At 43.9% G+C, this 19,868-nt stretch overlaps 1 protein-coding gene across 1 annotated transcript; it reads left to right on the top strand.

Annotated features, from left to right (window-relative positions):
* Nucleotides 1-14,913: 14,913 nt before the first annotated feature.
* LOC308305208 (ADP/ATP translocase 2) lies at nt 14,914-18,498 on the top strand. Its single transcript, XM_080749941.1, has 4 exons — nt 14,914-15,164; nt 16,372-16,855; nt 17,495-17,638; nt 18,019-18,498. The coding sequence occupies exons 1-4, from the start codon at nt 15,051-15,053 to the stop codon at nt 18,174-18,176; spliced, it is 900 nt and encodes a 299-aa protein (XP_080606067.1). The 5' UTR covers nt 14,914-15,050; the 3' UTR covers nt 18,177-18,498.
* The last annotated feature ends 1,370 nt before the right edge of the window (nt 18,499-19,868 follow it).

Genomic DNA, 19,868 nt, shown 5'->3' with positions numbered 1-19,868 from the left:
CTGAGTGAGAGAGAGAGCGCGAGAGAGAGAGACTGGAGACTGGAGGGTATTACGCAGCGCAAAGTTGGAGAAAAAAAATAACCCGGACTGTCTGTGAGATGTTTTTCCAAGTGGTTACGAATGCACGTGTGATCTATAAATCCAGCGGCATTTACTTTTATGTATCTCTCATCATGGCACCACCATTTGCATCACTTGAAAAAGGACAGTTTTAGTGATGATCATCACTAGTAGACAGTAGTTATTTTCTTTTACGCGGACGAACGGAAAACAACCCTCAAAGTCCCCGGTCTCCAAGTGACTTCCCGCCCGCTTCAATAATAGATGAGAACAAGAAAGAAGTGTGTTTCATTCATGACGCATTTGCACTTCTTAATCTTGTTTCTCCCGTGTTGCGTCGTAAAGTCTGTACTGTAGGCTACTGTTCCACACACTAGTTCCACTGCACACTCACACTAACTGGTCACAGGAGGATGGCGAGCGCGTCTCCATTGTGAAGCCGTGGTGTGATTGGTCCTCCAACTGAAAAGAAACCCTCCAAAAGATCAGACCTGAGAACTGAGAATGAATGATGAGCGCAGCGCGACTCCTGCGGGTGAAATCACTGCTAGGCGAGCTTCATTTAGACTGTCTGTGTATAGTCCACCGTACCACGGTGTCGCTGACCAGCCAGGTCCACTGATAGACAGACAACAACGCGTCGCACTTAGACGTTGGATGAATAAGATGATGGATGGACATCATGGACTGTCTAGTGTAGTCTACCTCGGCCTCCCATCATCTCCATCTCCGCGACATGACAATGTATGGAGACTGCATGGTCCACTTTTTATTTTAAATAGTATATAGGCTAAGTTATTTAAGCTATTATTAAAGTAATTTTGACTTATGGGGCCTGAAACATCATTTCTTAAAAAAAGAACGGGAAACAAAAAACATAAAATAAAAGAAACAAAGAAAAGGAAAAAAATAAGAAAAAAAGAGGATGGATTGCATATAGTTCCTCAACAAGAAGGTTAGACAGTTCCATAAAGTCCTTAAAGGGGAAGACCACCCATTTTCAATATTGAACTATGTCATTAATATACCTTAGAGGAGGAAATAAAATAAAAATCACACCCGTGTGAACTGAGCGGTGGTTTACCCCCCCCCCCCCTTCCCCCCTGTGTGTGTGTGTGTGTGTGTGCGTGTGTGTGTGTGTGTGTGTGCCTGGTCTGGCCTGGCCTGAACAACAGCGCCCCTCCCTTAACATGTGTGGTCATAAAAGGTACTGCAGGCCTGCAGGCTACATACAGACACACACGCACACACGCATACACACACGGCCACGTATAGGAGACGGTGTAACCACCGCTCAAAAGTTCCCCCTCTTCTGTGTTGCCTAGAATTGGAGGATTGATTTTGGGGTTTGTATTGTAAAGTACAATGTGTGAGTGTGATGTCATCACATTGTGATTTGCAATACAAACCCAATATAATTGTATAATTGTTCTATTGCTTGTTGCAATAGAATAGGCCGGCCAACAATTGATCCATGTCGCTCTGTCTAGAATCTATAGGGATGCTGCTAATGTATGTATGTAAGGTTAGCCTGTCCAAAGGGCCTGTGGTGAACCAGTATCCCTCTCGATGCTATTACAGTAATGTATTATATGGAAATACATTAACCTGTCCAAGGGGCATACATACTGTATCTCCATGCTAAATACGTATATAAAGGTATTAGGCCCTGTGATGAACCAGAGTTATATATACAGTATATATACAGTATATAAAGGTATTAGCCTGCCATGGGCCATGCGGTGAAGCAGAGTTCAGGTCTTTGTCTTGGGGACTTGTCTCTGCAGTATTAAAGTCCCTGCTGTTCTTTCCATTCATATCAGTTTACAGCATGCATGGCTGGGACTCGGGGGGGTTGAGGGAGGGGGGAGTGGGGGGATGTGAAAACTTCCAGTTGTTCCATCGTTGCAGCTGCTGAGCACTGAGCGGGGTGGGTGGGGGTGTTGTTTTTGCAGGGAGAGAGAGAGTGTGTGAAAGAGTGAGAGCGGAGAGAAAGAGAGAGAGTGTGTGTGTGTGTGTGTGTGTGTGTGTGTGTGTGTGTGTGTGTGTGTGTGTGTGTGTGTGTGTGTGTGTGTGTGTGTGTGTGTGTGTGTGTGTGTGAGTTCGAGAGAGAGAGAGAGAGGTAGTTGGCCAGTGGAAAAAACAACTTCTCATCTGTTGATAAGAACTCGATAAGAATTATGATTTTCTTCTTCATTGGACTAATTCCCATCAGGAGTCTCCCGCCACAGCAGATGATGATGATCTGTTTCCATCTGCCTCAGTCTGTTCTCTGTGTCTTCCTCAGGCACTCCAGCCACCTGCATGTCCTCTCTGTCACCTGCATCCAACCTCCTCTTTGGGCTTCCTCTTCTCCTCTCGCCTGCATGCATGGCAGCTTCCATCTTCAGCATCCTTCTCTCCAGGGGCGTCACAAGGGGTAGGAAAGTGGGACTGAGTTACCAGGGCCCAAGGTGGAGGGGCCCTAGTAACTTTAGCTATTGAAAAATAGCAGATATACAAGCTCACAGCGCGGCTCACAGCGCGGCACCGAGTGCCGCACTGCGAGCTTGTAGATCTGCTATTTTTGAAAAGTTGTGAAAATGTGCGCAAATCTTTGAATATAAGTGAACATTTGTAACTCAAATTTAGCTTCTGGGGGTTCCCTGGAACTAAATATTTTGAGATGGGGGGGTCCTTCACATGAAAAAGTTTGAGCATCACTGACATGGAAACAGGTTTCTTGGCACACATTTTCATGATTTTCAAAAATAGCAGATCTACAAGCTCGCAGCGCGGCACTCGGTGCCGCGCTGTGAGCTTGTATATCTGCTATTTTTCAATAGTTAACATTCATGGGGGGCCCGCAGTGAATCCTTGTACCCAGGGCCCAGAATTTGGTGTGACACCCCTGCTTCTCCCAACGAACCCCTCATTCACGGCTCCAAACCATCTCCATGAACTCTGACATGATTTGATAATACAGACACATTCATGAATTCGACCCTTTCAGTTGCAGTGGTCAAATTTAAGTTCATAGGTAGGTTCAAAGGCTGGTTATACTGACCAAATCATTTCTACCTTTTTAGTGCAGAAGCTTCTTTCAAATATATACAGTATAGGCTCTTAAACAAAGGGGTGAAATCCTTTAGCTTGAGAGGTATTTCAATGCACCAGCTGGGGTTCTGATCAAGCTGATTATATTATACCACATGAACCCTATAGCATTGTTATATTTTGCGGGAAACCTTGGGGAAACATTTGTCGAAAACAACATGTCGTGTTGCGATCCCTTGTTAGCTCGTAGATCATCTATTTTGGCAGAATATGTGTTGTTGAGGGAGAAATGGAGCAGGTCTATATAGAGCCCCGAGGGAAGTACCGGTAAGTATAAGGCTTAAGTGGCTTTAATTCAATAGGCCTGGACTATCTCACTGGATCCCCAATATACATACGGTATATACAGTATACATACTGTAGGCTACAGCCTCACCAAGGACAGCAGGGAATCAAAAGACATCAAAGCATGGCTGGGAAAGGCTCGGGGTGCCTTCTCCCAACTCCAAGTTCCATCTGGACATCTAAAGCAATGCAGCCTCAAAACCAAGATGCTTCCATACAACAGCAATGTCAAGTCTGTTCCAGGGACATGCTGGGCCCCTGATTCAGCCCGGGAAAAAGAGTTGTAGAGGACCTCATTGCACGCTATAGAGAGAGATCTCTCTCTATAGCACTGCTGCTACTCATGACAAGTGACAAGCCAGTGGGCCAATTACTGTACATGAGTTATATTTCGTTGTTGTCGGGCTTGTATGTCCAAAACCGTTTGTTTTGTATTTATCATTTTAAAAATGATTTAAACTAGTGAAAACAGCCGATCTGCAGTTTTCACTACTTTTGTGCAACGGCCTTATATGATGAAGCAGGGCTTTGCTTTGTGAAAAAATTTATACATTTGAAACTTGGAGATACGAAGTTTCTGCCCAACAGTGATGATTTACTTTGTTGGCCGCCCAGCCCCCAAAATGGAACGAAGGCCGGCATTTTATTTTTAATTTTTTCCTAATGGCCGGCCTGGACCGGCCGGGAATGAACCGGCCGTTCGGGAGTTGTCCCGCTTTTCCCAATGGCCAGCACGTCCCTGGTCTGTTCTGCTGTATGGTTCTGAGAGCTGGCCGGTGGTCAAAACCGACACGAGGAGAATGGAAGTGTTCCACAACAGATGCCTGATGAATGTATGTGAGATCTTTTGGCATGATAAAAATGTCCAGAAAATGAACTGTACAAAAAGAAAACAGGGAGAAGGAGAATCACACCACAGAGATAACACACAGGTAGGACATGTGCTGACTCTGAGGATGGAGCAGGACCACATCACAGCGGAGGCCTTGAGGTGGACATTGGACACCACCAGCAGGCAAAAGAAAATGTGGGGAGAGAGGCGCTAAATGCTGCCTGGGACCCAATGCGATAATAGCTACTGGCTACTAGGACAACTGGGACACAGTAGGACAACTGGGACGTAGGACAACTGGGCGTAGGACAACTGGGATTTTCCTGATGAGGGCGCTCATTGAAGCCTTTTGTCCCATCGGGGATCCTCGGCCCCGGGATCGGCTCAATGTGAACGGGGCTTCGGGGATCCTCGGCCCCGGGATCGGCTCAATGTGAACGGGGCTTTAAGCCCCGTTCACATTGAGCCGATCCCGGGGCCGAGGATCCCCGATCAGATTTCGGGAGGACCCCCCGGGAAAATCGTTTGGTCGGCCCCGGAATCGGTCTTGGGCTTGAACAGTACCCCGACACGATCGGATTATGTTAATTAGCTTTTTTATGACCTCGGGACTCGTCGGGAGCACTCACGATAATATCAAAAAAGTTTGATATTCTCGGGTCATCGGGTAGGAATCGGGTAGACACTCTCAGCCGTGTCTTGCTGGATGCGCATCACATCTCGCGTCTCGCTTGCCAAAAAAATAACTGAATATATAATTATATCTATAAAGTGAGCAGCGGCCAGTGTGCGCACAGTACCTAGAAGACTAGCCTACCAACCTACCTTTGTTTTTATAATGTTTTGTCATGATGGCGCAGTTATCACTTGTGTGCAAAGGACGATGATACACGAAAGAAGAATGTAACACCAACTTCTACCAATTAATCCATTGCTGTGACAGACAGGCTGAGACAGCCAACGTGCTTCCATGTAGACTACATAATCCACTGGGTCCAGCTTGGTTCAGATCAATCATATCAACATAACAGTAATAACACCAACCAAAGTCTAAAACACGGTGCCGTCAGCAGCTGTGTTGTGTGAGTGACAAGCCTGATTTGCGCTTCGCCGTATCAGCGACCACCACCTGGAACTGATGCGCTAATTATTGATCTGACCAGGGGTGAGATGCCATGGGCTCGCGTGTGCTATAGTTTCGCGCAATGATGTAATGATTAATTTGAGCAAGATATAACATTTTAAAAGGCTTTTATAGGCCTAGCCTAGGTCTACTCTTAATACTTTTTTCACAATGTAGCGCACTACATGTTCAAGTTCAAACTCTTTCATGCTCACAAGACTTCACACAACATGTCGCTTTGATGTCATGCAGGATGTAATGGGCAATTTCCTATATTGATCAGATACACATACACACCTGAAAGCATTCACGCTGATGAACAGTTAATTTGAGCAGTGATGGAAAAAGTACTCCAATTCTTTACTTAAGGGACGGAGATGAGTAAGTAAGTAAGTAATACTGTAGGCTATATGTGTCATGCCTTATGATTTTCAAAGGTAAAGTATCCCTCAAACACATTAACTATAGATGTATTCATTAAACTAAAGGGTACTTACTGCAAAATAAAGGAAATCCATTTGGAAATAACTTGTGGCTTCTACATTAAAGAGCCATTTCAGGTCTCTCTGTAGAAGATAATTAAACATGCATCAATATTGCGAGTACCTCCTTACCTTGTGGAATTAAAACCTAAACTATCTCTTTAAGGAGAGTTGTGTGCATGTGCAGGACACAATTTACAATTTAGGCATCACTTAGAGCGATTTACAATAAGCAAGGTAATACATCAATACTTTAACATTGATTGTGCTTCGGTAAGTACTATGGACTAAGGTGGAGTAAGGGACGTTTCACACTCTAATAAAGAGCCTAACTAATTTCGGTTCGGGAGGGCTCCCCGACCCGAAATTATTTAGGTTCGGGGGGAGTTCATCCATACTTTCTTAACGGCTAGTGCCGAAGTCGCTTGTAAATATTGGAGGTCCGTGGCATGACAACGTTTGTGGCCGATGAATGAGCATTGCAGGGCGGATACATATTTGACTTGCCCTCGCGCTGCACGCTGAATGACTGGAGGTCCAGTAGCAGCTCCAGTAGGCAGCAGCACCAGCGGGGTCTCTTCTCTCTCTCTCTCACTCACACTCACAAACGCTCGATCGAGCTCTGTCAAAAATATTTAATTTACAAGCTCACATTATAGACGTGCCGCCTCCCTTGCTGCATGCAGTCACAACTCGTCGTGGAAAACCTATCAACACGGAACACTAGCAATTAGCAAAGTTGTGTTTAAGCACTTCTTTTTCCTTTAAAACGGTCGGTGACGCGTTAGCGATACACGCAGCAAAGCTGTGTGTGTGTGTGTGTGTGTGTGTGTGTGTGTGTGTTTAGTCGGTTGACGCCCCCCCGAACCGGGGGATGCGAACCATATTTGGGTTCGCCTAGTGCCGAACCGAAATTAGTTAGGCTCCTTATAACGGTATGAATCGACCCTTAGTCTTCAGACCACGGCGGAAGCTAGGGAGTTTGGGGGCCAGGAGGGCGAAGAGTCTAGGACGTGTGGATCGTTGTCCTCTGGATCCCCATGGGAATGATGAGTAAGCCTGGCTACGCGAGGCTAGATCCAGTGTGGATCTCGGACTTTATGTTGTCAGCCCATGATGCCACAACCCTTGTCCAAATTTGGGCAAGGTTTCAGCCTGAGCTCCATTGACTATCATCCCCCCCCCCCCTACCCCTCCCACTTAGGCATTGCCACATAGGCATGGATGCCTGGTGGCGACGCCGGTTCGATTCACGATCTGGACGACCTTTGCCGTGTGCCACTCCCCATCTCTCAGTAGACAGTAGACTTGTCAGTCTACTGTCCTATCAATAAAGGCATAAAAGCCCCAAAACAAATCTTTAAAAAAAAAATAAGAAAGAAACTATATAGGATGCCAGGTCAACAATGACATTTTTAGAAATGACCTGGCAACAGTCTAGATAACATGCTATCTGTTAAATAAATTAATTAAATTAAATAAGTATGGATCTATAAATCCATCATTAAAATAAGACAAAGAGACCAAAGGACGTATATCTTAGATTGCTGTATTTTAAGAGAGTCAGACAAGGAAGACAGACAGTGAGCATACCATCCTAGTGGCAGCTTTCTAAATCTCTCTCTTCCAAGATGGAAGAGAACATGTATAAAGAGTACAGTTATAACAGTATAAGTCGTGGGACTCATTGATTTGTTCCCAGATCATAACAAGGAAGTGACACGTAGTGTTGGTAATTTTCCACTAGTGACATACAGTATATCATGATTTCGTAGCCAGGGCAACCAAAGTTATTATGACCTGTAATCTATTAGCCTGAGCCCACAGTATCCGACCAAAATGTGGTCTCTATACTGTAAGTTCAGTTCATAATATAACTTATATGGTCATATGAGCCTCAAACACAAATCACAAAAGCTTATCACTATCTAAATGACATTTTAGCCTTTGCACAAGCCTGCAAGGTTGTCCCAACTAGGGCGAGAGTGCTACGGTAAGTGCTACGGGCTGAGGTGGAGTCTGAAGAGGTGAGTCTTCAGATTACAGTATGTCGGAAGATTGGGAGTGAGTCTGCAGTTCTAATTGCAACGGAGAGTTCATTCCACAGTTTGGGAGTCATTCCACACATTCCTTGTGTATTCTAGTCCCTCGTCACTGCTACCTCCTACAGCGGGTCCTATAGTAAGAACACTGACAACCACATGTCTCGTCTGATAGGCTATGTGTGATGTCAGGGCAGCTGATTTTACAGTATGTTGTGGTACAGTATATGGGGTCTTTGGCCTCAAACTGGAGGTCTTCGAAATTCAAAAGGTTGAGAATCACTGAGCAGTATTAGCTGAGACAAAACTTTTTAACACTAGAAGAACAGTCCTACACCTAATGTCTTTGTGTTGCACTGTGCACACTTATCTGTTCCAAGCTAAAATATGCTTTTTACACACAATTCAATGTCTTCATTCCACATTACTACATAACGCTTTGTCTTTGTGATTATTTGTGAAATGAGAATAAAACGGTACAGTGATTTAAAGAAACAAGATGCTCCACATCCACATCTCTTTCTCTCAGAAAAGACAGAGCAAATGCAATTTAAAGACTGCAACTGGAAATATCTTAATGCATTAACCTGTTGTCCTCAGTGTAATTAAAAGATAACAAAGGGATTAGTGGATTACACACATCCTGTTCAACTTGGTGGCAGTAAGATAATGTAAATGGACAGTGACTGTCATTAAAATGTAAAAAGTAACTGCCGGTGACCCATGGTACAATGTTACATTAGTTCTACTGCAGAGTACGGCAACCTCGCAGTGTTTCAATTCAAACCAGTAGAAAGCTTTGGTTAACCTTAAAACCCTATAATCTTTGTGGACCGGGGTCCCCCAGGGCTCTATACTTGGTTCGTGGCTTTTCTCCCTCTATAGCTAACACCAAATCTCTTAGCTGAAAATAGCCAATTTTCATAATATTAGGGATGCTGGGGTTGAAGAAGCGTGAATCCCTGCCATCAGGGACGATGCATCAGCTTGTCTCTCAGCACCACCTAGTGGAAAAGATGTTTGGACTTCTCACTCTTCCATCCTGTGTGTGTGTGTGTGTGTGTGTGTGTGTGTGTGTGTGTGTGTGTGTGTGTGTGTGTGTGTGTGTGTGTGTGTGTGTGTGTGTGTGTTTGTTGAAGGGGCATTGTAAATAGGCTACCACCATTCACAAAAAGTGTAAAAGATCATGGGTCCATATTGTAACTTCAATCAACCACATACTGTATAACAGGTATGTTGAACATGAGTTGATTTCAAACACTTTCAACTAGGAATTTGCCAATTCTATTTCCATATCAATATATGCTGGCTTTTTTCACCAAAAGTAATCTATATCACATATCTAATACATTTAAATAGCTATAATATGTAGTTCAGACCTCACAGATGCGCAACAGACAATAAAACAAACAAGTTGATTCTAAAAGTTGATTTAGTCTGTAAAATAGCATGCATAAAAAGTTAAAACCAAAGCCAATATTTTCAGATATTACATTTTTATGCTATTGTCTGCCGATAATATCGTCGATAGTAAAACATCTACAAACTCATAATGCGTTATGCTATTTCTGGACATATTTGAAATTATGAAATAGGTTTAAATGGGTAACAGCTTTCCCCCCACACAGTATATACACACCAGTAAGACGCCAAGGTGTCTTGGCCATTTGGCCAGTGATGTATATCGGCCCAGTTACCCTAACCCATATATGGAGACCCCTGGTACCCATATATGGTATATGGAGATATGCTGTGAGACCCCAAACATGTGTGTTCCCTTTCATGAGCACCGGTGGTTTGAGGGATGCCAGTAGCGCCCCTGCTATGTTCTTTCTGCTTACTCAGTTATTCGTTATGTGAAAGTCCTATGATGTCTATGACATCTGACATCATACATACAATCCCTTTCATGCCCATATATAATATATGGGCATGAAATATATGGAATATATGGAGATCCCCGTCTGTAGAACCAGCTACACACAGATATGGGTTGTCTTGGCCATCTGTCTTGGCCATATATGGATTCTGTTAGTGTGGTATGTGGCCGATGTGGGCTATATGGGCATTCCCTATGAAGACCTGTTGATATGGGCTTAATATTGATTACATCAGGGATCTCCATATATGGGTTTAAAAGGGGTTCTGTTAGTGTGGTTCCTCTGACATCACAGTGATGTCAGAGTGGCTAAACCATGAAAAAGCGTACACGGACAGACGGACGTAGACATGATGTGACGTTTCTCATACTAAACTGTGAATAATGACCAATGATCCAAGTGAAGTGCAATTTGAGTGTGAAGTATGAAACTAAACATAACATACTAACACACAAACACACTAACATACTGACATACATCAGTTGGTAACAACGTTCCCCAGTATACATTATGATCACTATGGAAAACCATTAACATTTGAACATTTGCACAATGGCTGTAATATTTATATTTCCAAATATTCCTCTAGTAATTTGTTCATTTGTTATTGGAAAACATACTCAAATAAGATACTGCACACTGGAGATGTTTATTTCATAAAAGAGATTGTACCAGATTAAAAAATATATAGCCTCTCTCATACTGCCATCTAGTGGTAAATATTGACCAAGACAGTCTGAAACATTTAACTTTTGTTGTCAGGACACAATTACACATATTGTTTTCTATACATAACACTGGCACATACATGTATGCACTGAGAACAAAGAGTCAGGGCATGTGCTCAGCCAAAAACACCCCTAATACATCAGAGATGGAATCAGAAATAAATTAAGGAGCGCTCAAACATCGATTACAGCTTTGTCTCACTCTATCGCTTCAGGCACCTTTATCTAGTGTGCTGTGTATGCATGCACTCACACACCCACTCACCCCCCCCCCCCCCCCCCCCACACACACACACACACACTTAACAATGTATTCATGTACGCATTAAGGACACAAATATTAAAGGTTAAGTAACAGCGTCTCCACCATTATGTGGTGGCTATACCAGCACAATACTTTGCCAGCCTTTTTGACTCCTTTTTAGGCATCCAAAGTTGTTGAAACCCTCTAACAACCAGTCTGTCGGTATGTGATCTGTGTGACCAGAGATTCTCGCCTGCTCTTGCATACAAACGGGGGGGATGGGTATGTCCAAGGCTGCCAAAAATAAAAGCAAACATTGCCCTGGGGTGCTATTTGTAGCGGCTGTCAGGCTGACAGCATGTCGCGGGTTCAACTCCCGATCCCGATGACCTTTGCTGCGTGTCACTCCCCATTTCCTGTCTGCCCAGCTCTGAGATGGTACATGTAGAAGTGGTAATAAGTAACCTTGACCTTAATGACCTTGGCCATAGAAGCTTCCACTAGGCTAGGGTCAAAGGTGCTCACGCGCGTGTGCATTATTAGAAAGCAAAGCACACATTATGTGTGTAGTCAGTCTTTTTGTCTTTTGACATAAAGTGTTTGTTCAGTAACAGGGGGTCTCCCTGTTTCTCCATCTATTTAGTAAACAGAAGATACATCTTTATGATACCAATTGTATCCAATATGCAGAGAGAACTCACACAGGACACAGTATAAACAAGTGAATTTGGAAGTGATTACACAAATAAACCCAGCAGACAATTTTTAAATTAGAGGGTTAGGGTTAGTTACATAATTGATGCTGATAAAATGGTTTCTCTGACCTGATTGGCAGAAATTGGCAACCATGGGACCACAATGGGAGCCAGCGGCCCTTAGGATTCTTTTGTGTAATCGTACCACTATACTATTTTAGTAGTTTACCTCTACAGAGCGAGTGCAGTGAGCTTTTAGTTGAGATGAAGATTATGTATGAAAACTACAGTATGTATTCTACTTTCCTGTCTCACCACCAGTGCTAAAGAATAGTTGTATGGTTGTGTGTGGATGCCCAAAGGTGAGTGTGTTCATGTTATTGTGGACTAGGCAGTGTTTATTTGGTGACTGCACCTTTATCTCTGTTGTGAGACACATGTTTAGCTTACTAGCCTTGAGCAGTCTGCTACCAGTTCATTGTATGTTGTTAATACTGTAGACGTATACAGTCCTTATTTCCATTGATGTATACAGTACTTAATTGTATTTTTTGTTTTATTCTCTTCTGATATAGTCTTTCTAAATGTCTGTGTTCTGTGTGTTCTCTGACCGGGACTACTGGACACCACTCTATACCTTGTGGCACTCTACATTTGAAGGTCTCATCTCTGTTATATATATTGCCTATATACTTACTGTATATACACACATATACATAAATACATGTACATACTGTAGTGTAGCCTATAGGCCTATACATACATACATCAATGTTAGCCCTCAACGTGTCACAGTTTGTCACATACAGTACACTGCACTAATGCCAGGCTCACCACAGCAGGTCAAATTCTACTGGCCTGGATCATATATCACTGTGGCATCTCAAGAACACACAACATATACATAGCGCATGACATGACTACAAATAAACTTTGAAACCATGTCTAGGCTAGGCCTATAGCATACTAAGCAAACACGAGTAGTTCTCTGTTTCCTTGTGCATCTGCCAAGTCCATAACCTGGCATATTACCAGGTATAGTAACACGTTATCATGATATCCAAAAGGAATGATTGACAGTGCAAGGTTGTTCATACTGTATACAGTAGGCCAAGGGTTCCAAAACATTGAATATGAATGAATTAATATTTGAACTGGGGACCCCCCCCCCCCCCCACACACACACACACACACACACCCCGACAAACACAGAATTGTAGGTGTTACATTGAGTTCGACTCACTTCCACAATATTGTGAAAATAGGAACATAGACGAAACAAGACAGCCGTGGCCCCCCATCGACTATATTTGATAAGGTTTGCCTCTTTCTTAAGTAATATTTGACAATTTGGTATTCAATAGGTCTTAAAAGTAATTGAGAAATGTGCAGGTACCCTGTTATAGGCTACTGTACGTTCTTTTCTTTTTACTGTTGAGTTAAAACAAATTAAGTTGTACTCTAAGCTAATCATCTGGGGACCCCCACAAACTGTGGACTCCCCTGAGGGCCCCCCGACCCCCAGTTTGAGAACCACTGCTGTAGGCTACATGATACTGTACAGTATAGGCCTTCTAGCTTAGCTACAGTATGAATGAGTATACAACAGTAAATGGTGTAAAGCCATAGAGTAGGCGACTAGGCGGCTAGCCATAGAGTTATAATATCAAGGCTAGCACATAGACAATGGGATTTTGACATAAAGCAGACAGCACACAACACGTCAATGACATATTCCATGTCAATGACAACAACACTGACACTGCTGCTGCATGTCACCAGTCCAGTGACCTTCAGCTGAATCTACAGTGGTCACAAGAGAAAATCAGACACACTTGTGTTTCTGTTTAGATTTATAATAACTAATCACCCTAATGGTAAAAAGACCACTTTTTGAGGGGCCAAATGATGGTGGTCTGGTCACCGAATGGATGCATGGATGCCATATGAGTCACTGCACCATTGTCAATAATATGTGGGCTACAGTAAATGCACGCCTTTATGATGTGACTCATGTCTGAGGGATTACCTTGTTGTTGAAACAGTGTTTGGGTGTAACTTTTCTCACACACGCAATTTGGCAAGTCTTATCTCATTCATCGAATGGTTTCGGTTGCTAAGGACTCAGCCAGATCCTCATTTTAGTTTAGTAGTTGCGCGCCCGGTGGTGGTAGACTGGTCTTTAACGTCTGTTCCGGCTGCTCAGCTGCTGCGCACCGCAAATCGCGGATCTACAAGCTCACAGCGCTTGTAGATCCGCGATTTGCGGCCGCACGTGACCGGGAGGTAACGAAAGTAAAGTACATTAAAATCCAGCGGTGTTACGCAATCGTATAAGGTCACACGTCACGCCAACACAGACACACCCCTCCCTCGCTCATCCTCCTGTCACGTGGGCCTCGGGACGACCTGGCGTTTGCCAACGGGTCTGAGTCCCTAAGCTAGATGCAGAAAAGATGTTCAAGACCCAAATTTAGAGTGAACATTTTTAACTAAAATCTTTGCTTTCTGGGGGTCCCTGGATCAAAATATTCATTTTGGGGGTCCTTGACATGACAAAGGTTGAGAACCACTGATCCTATAGGCCGATTCTACACGTCTTCTAACTAAATCCTAACAGTTTTCTGGAGAAAGAAAGAACAATATATATTATATATTTTGCTATAGAGCATCGCAGCGGAAGTTGATTCCTGGGGTCACTTAATATTCCCCATTAATTTTCGCCATAGACTTTTACAAAAATACTTATAACAATTATGTTAAGCCTCGAACCAAGCCATCCAGGATGGAGGTGAATCATGACCATATAACCTTTTTTTCTATGAAAAGAACATTTAGAAAATCGCTAAACAAAGGGTAGTTATTAAATGTAGTATATCAAATAATGTAATATTAAAATATGTTTTCACATAGGATCAAAGGTTTTATGGTCATGATTCACCTCCATCCTGGATGGCTTGGTTCGAGGCTTAACATAATTGTTATAAATATTTTTCTAAAAGTCTATGGCGAAAATGAATGGGGAATATTAAGTGACCCCAGGAATCCACTTCCGCTGCGATGCTCTATATCAGTGGTTCTCAAACTTTGTCATATTGTCAAGGACACACAAAATGATATGTATTTGGCTGTGGACCCCCATCTCAAAATATTTTGATCCAGGGACCCCCAGTCCCAGAACGGCCAGAAGCAAAGATTTGAGTTAAAAAATATTCACTCTAAAATATGGGTCTATTCTGCATCTAGCTTAGGGCCTCAGACCCGTTGGAAAACCCGCTCATGCAGGCCTGAGGGAGGCGGGGGGTGTGGATAAGTGCAGAGGGGGGGTCGGACCTCTGGACCAATGAGCGTCCACCATCCCGGGCGCCGTGATTCCCGTCGCTTATCGCGGTCTCGCCTCTGCACCGCCCTTTTGCTTTGATAAAACCCCTCGGCGGCTTGAGAATCGGCCATTTCGTCGGAGTGTGTGTGTGACACTTCCCACCCCCCAGAAACAGGACGAGGACGGAGGGCCAGTAGTGGGGTTATTTTAAAATATATATCTGTTTTTAAATCTGTAACTAAGTAACACCCTAAAGCAACCATGAACAGAGAGACAGCCGTATCCTTCGCCAAGGACTTCCTGGCCGGAGGCATCTCCGCCGCCATCTCCAAGACAGCCGTGGCCCCCATCGAGAGAGTCAAGCTGCTCCTTCAGGTACAGAGAGAGGTGGAGGAGAGAGTGTGAGGCTCAATGTCGGCTTAGGAAGCCTTTTATTAGCTTAACATTACAGTGAAGGGTTTACAGCCACGGTTCACATGACAGGGCTGCTAATTACATTTAGTTTTTACTACTAAACGGATAAATGTTGTGGAATTATAGCCGGTTGTGTGAGCTATCTTACCAATGTCAATGTCGGCTAATGTGGCTCTTAGCTTCCTGCATTCCACCATCCAGCAGCAGCAGGAGCAGCATCTGATGCTAAAGCTAACACACTAAGCTAATATCACGTTTCACTGTTTCCTCACATATTACATATCACACAATGGAATGGTTTTATTTGTTTCTGGAACATTTAGCCACTTGGGAACTTAGCTGTGTGTTTTTTGGGGTGCCTGGTTCGCGATGAGTTGCTGGAAGATGGGTCGTAGAGATTCGAGGTCATCAGTGGATGTGGAATGACCTTACAACAGCGGCGGAGCAGCATGACAGCTAGCTGCTGTAGCACTGCGTTAGCCGACACCATGCTAAAGCGGCAGGATGGCTAACAAAGGGCAAACCATCCAGCCGGTGACATTGGAGAACACATTGTACTAAAATGACAAGTGTTTTATATTGTTATTAAAACGAGTCTCAATTAATCGTTTTGTTTAGGATATGAAGTAGATTTTAGTCGCTCCTTTGGAGTTTTTTTAATGGTTGGTTATGAAATGGCTGCTGAGATGGTGTTGGCTAATTGAAGTAGTGTGTATCCGGGGTGGATGTTTGCAGCGCGGCCCCGGTGACAGTGACATATAGGCCGGGTCGGATCAGTCTGACATCCCGCCCTGCATGGGGGGCTCCATCCCAGCTTGTTTTGTCTTTGCACAGAAAAGCTTTTTGTACTAAATGACCGGTTTGACATTTATCCAGCCAGTCACTTTAACATTATACCTGACCTGTTGAGGAAGCTAGCTCTCTGTATCTGTGTAGTCTTGAAGTCATGGAAGACACTATGGCAAAGTGAATTAAATTGCTAATTGGGGATTTTAGTTACTCTGGCTGGTGTTAGCTGGCCTGTCCAGTGTCTGTGTTCATGTCACCCTGGATCTCTGCCAAGGTCAACAAGGCGAGCCGGCCTGTTGAATGTTTGTGTCCACTCCACACCAGCCTTCTTTCTATTAACCATGTGCTTTCCATGTTTTGTTTTATTTATCATTTCCAGGTCCAACATGCCAGCAAGCAGATCACAGCAGATATGCAGTACAAGGGTATCATGGACTGCATCGTCCGTATCCCCAAGGAGCAGGGCTTCCTCTCCTTCTGGAGGGGTAACCTTGCCAATGTCATCAGATACTTCCCCACTCAGGCCCTCAACTTCGCCTTCAAGGACAAGTACAAGAAGATCTTCCTGGACGGCGTGGACAAGCGCGACTTCTGGCGGTACTTCGCCGGCAACCTGGCATCGGGCGGTGCCGCCGGAGCCACCTCCCTGTGCTTCGTCTACCCACTGGACTTCGCCAGAACCCGCCTGGCCGCCGACGTGGGCAAGGCCGGCGCTGGCAGGGAGTTCAACGGCCTGGGCGACTGTCTGGTTAAGATCTTCAGGTCTGACGGTCTTAAAGGGCTCTACCAGGGCTTCAACGTGTCCGTGCAGGGAATCATCATCTACAGGGCGTCCTACTTTGGCATCTACGACACAGCCAAGGGTATGATGATGATCCATTTGTTGATGATGAGGAGGCAGGCTTGAATTATTACCCACGCGCAGGAGCTTTGTCTGTTAGCCGTTTAAATTGTCTTATAAGCACTTAAAAAACCCTATATACTTAGTTGACCAGGGTCCCCCAGGGCACTGCACTGGGGCCACACCTTTTCTTCCCCTCTACATCAAATCTTACAATTATGTGTTGTTTAGCAGATGCTCTTATCCACAGTGACTTGCAAGATCGGGATAAGCAGAGGAAACATTAACTTTGTAGTCAAACACGTGAGAAAATATCTTACCCGAAATTGTTTGAAAGCTAGAAAATGGGCTATTTTGGCAGAATGTTGACCTGAAGCCTCGATCAGAGTCGGGTCCGCGGTCGATAGCCTTCCACCGTGGACGGTGTAGTCTTTTTGAGTCATAAAACTACAACGGTAACGCTCAAAAAGATTACATCGCGGTGGATAGCCTTCCACCGCGGACCCGACTCTGATCGAGGCTTAAGAGTCTGCAACATGCCAGTACAGGGAAGGACACACAGTTCATGTCAAAGTGTGCAAGTGATGATACATCTTATGACCTTGCTTCATTTGGAAGCCCAGCATGTGTAAATGAACAACCTCTTGTCCTCTGCCAACAGGTATGCTCCCAGACGGCGGCAAGAACGCTAGCATCTTAGTCAGCTGGGCCATCGCCCAGTCTGTGACCGCCGTGGCTGGTCTGACCTCCTATCCCTTCGACACTGTCCGTAGACGCATGATGATGCAGTCTGGCCGCAAAGGAGGTGAGCTTTCTTTCTCTGCATGAAGCACAGGTGTTAAGAGTGATGATGGGACAATATTTATCTTTTTATTTGACTGTTAATCAATTTTACTTTAGGTCAGCGGTTGTCAAACTTCTTAATATCAAAGTCCCCGTAACTCTTGAGTATACATACACCTGTGAGTTACAGACCGGTGAGGGTCTATTTAGAACCCACTCAAGGAATCCCTGAAGTTCCCGGGGCACGGGACCCAACTTTGAGAACCACTGTAGATTACATTGCTTTAGATGGATTCAAAAGAAAGTATTTTGTCTTCTTGGTAAAAGGAAAATATACATATTTCTAAAAGCAGGTTTTATTTTTCATCTGTGACTGTTCTGACTTTTTTTTTCTCCCCCCAGCCGACATTATGTACAGCGGGACCATTGACTGCTGGCGGAAGATCGCACGTGACGAGGGTGGCAAGGCTTTCTTCAAGGGAGCGTTGTCCAACGTTCTGCGAGGCATGGGCGGAGCCTTCGTGCTGGTGTTGTACGACGAGCTGAAGAAAGTCCTTTAAACATCTTTTTTGTTTTTGTATAAACATCACTGTCCAAGATTTGGCTATATGTAACATAACTTTCCATTTCTAAAGAACTCTGCATTCTGCCTTATTTATGGGAACAAAACTATAGCGGTTCACCACTAGTTGTCGGCAATGGCTGTACGATGTTCAAACCCTTTTATCATTCATTTTAAACGTTCCACTTCCACAACTTCCACACCCTCTTTACCATTGTCATTCCTGTTTAAAAAAAAAATGAAAACTCTGATACCTCCCTTCTGTCATTCAGTAGGTTTGTATGGTAACTTGAATAAATTTATTCTGGGGAACAACCTAATTCACTGGTGTCCTCTGCTGTTTACAGTTAAAACGTGATCCAGCCCTTCCTCACACACAGCATGGGGTTGAGGAAATGAGCACTCATTGGATAACAAAATGGATTACACGCCACTTACCTGCTATATTTACTCGTGCTTATCTCCCGCTTAGCCCTTTCATGACTTGACTCTGATAGCCAACACCTCTAGGGTTGTACAGGAGGCTTAACACGGTAGTCTGCTGCCTAGATTAAAACTGATGCTTTTGCTTGACCTCCCTGTACTGGGCATTCCCTACATTGGAGATGTCATTGAAGGCAAAAAATTGGGAAATTGGCAGATCTACAAGGTCACAATGTTTTGGTTTGCAATGTGGGCTTGTCTCTTAGAAATTCTTGTGGCTTAGCTGGGTAATATTGCGACTTAGACAAATTCCAGCCACTGCCTTTTGAGGTTTCAATGTATTTGAAATGATCGATAACGTGACCTTTATTGTTTACAGTACATGCACCTGTGGTAAGCTTTGGAGTGTTGATAAGAAGCTCAAATGCTGTGCAGGTCTTTCATTTGTTTCTTCTGCCCTGCAATTGCTCATTTTTACACTTGTTCTTTGTTTAGTGTGATTTGGAGGTTTGCAGCCCATTTCCCTGCAAAGACAGTACTTAAAACTAGTGAGCTGTTAATTGGCGCAGCGGGCCAAAGAGATGGGTAATAATGATATGATTTTACTCACCCAGGGAAGATGCATCATTACACTTAATGAAGTATCAATATTAATAGCAGCTTGCTTCACTGATTGGCCTTGAGTCCATGATCGGTTAATAACAAAATGAGTGTAGTCTGCATTTTAAGTAAATTCATGCTTAAGTGTTTATACGTGCCTGGGAGATTAATTTAGCCATTTGCTGATTTATACAGCACGTGACACCAGTAGGAAAATAACTTGGCGGTTAATTTTCAACAGGAAAATGTGCACGAACAATACTGGACTTTGCAACAGGTCAAGTAGTACTGTAAGTGTAAGCTGACTGTACTATTCTTGCATAATTTGGTTCAGGCTGTTTAAAGCAATGCAGTGATTTTCACTGCATTAATCACTTTGAACCTGATCTACAAGCTTGTAGATTTTATAGGGCACAAGACTAAGTGGTTATTAACTTACACACAGACAAGGGTTGGAGATGTGCTAATATGTCCTTTCTATAGTCACAGGTTGAAATCCTCTCATGCATGGCATATTTCTGAGACACATTTTCAAAGTGCACACTTACTATGTAAATGTTGTGTTCTTGAGATGCCACGGCGTGACCTGAACCCAGCGGCAGTAGAACTTGACCTGGGTGCTGAAATGGCGGCGTGTGGCGTATGCATGTCATTATGCAGCGTGTGA

This window comes from Nannobrachium achirus (assembly GCF_963921795.1).
Source record: "Nannobrachium achirus genome assembly, chromosome: 19".
Classification (NCBI taxonomy): domain Eukaryota; kingdom Metazoa; phylum Chordata; class Actinopteri; order Myctophiformes; family Myctophidae; genus Nannobrachium; species Nannobrachium achirus.
This window is presented reverse-complemented; position numbering and strand designations above follow the sequence as displayed.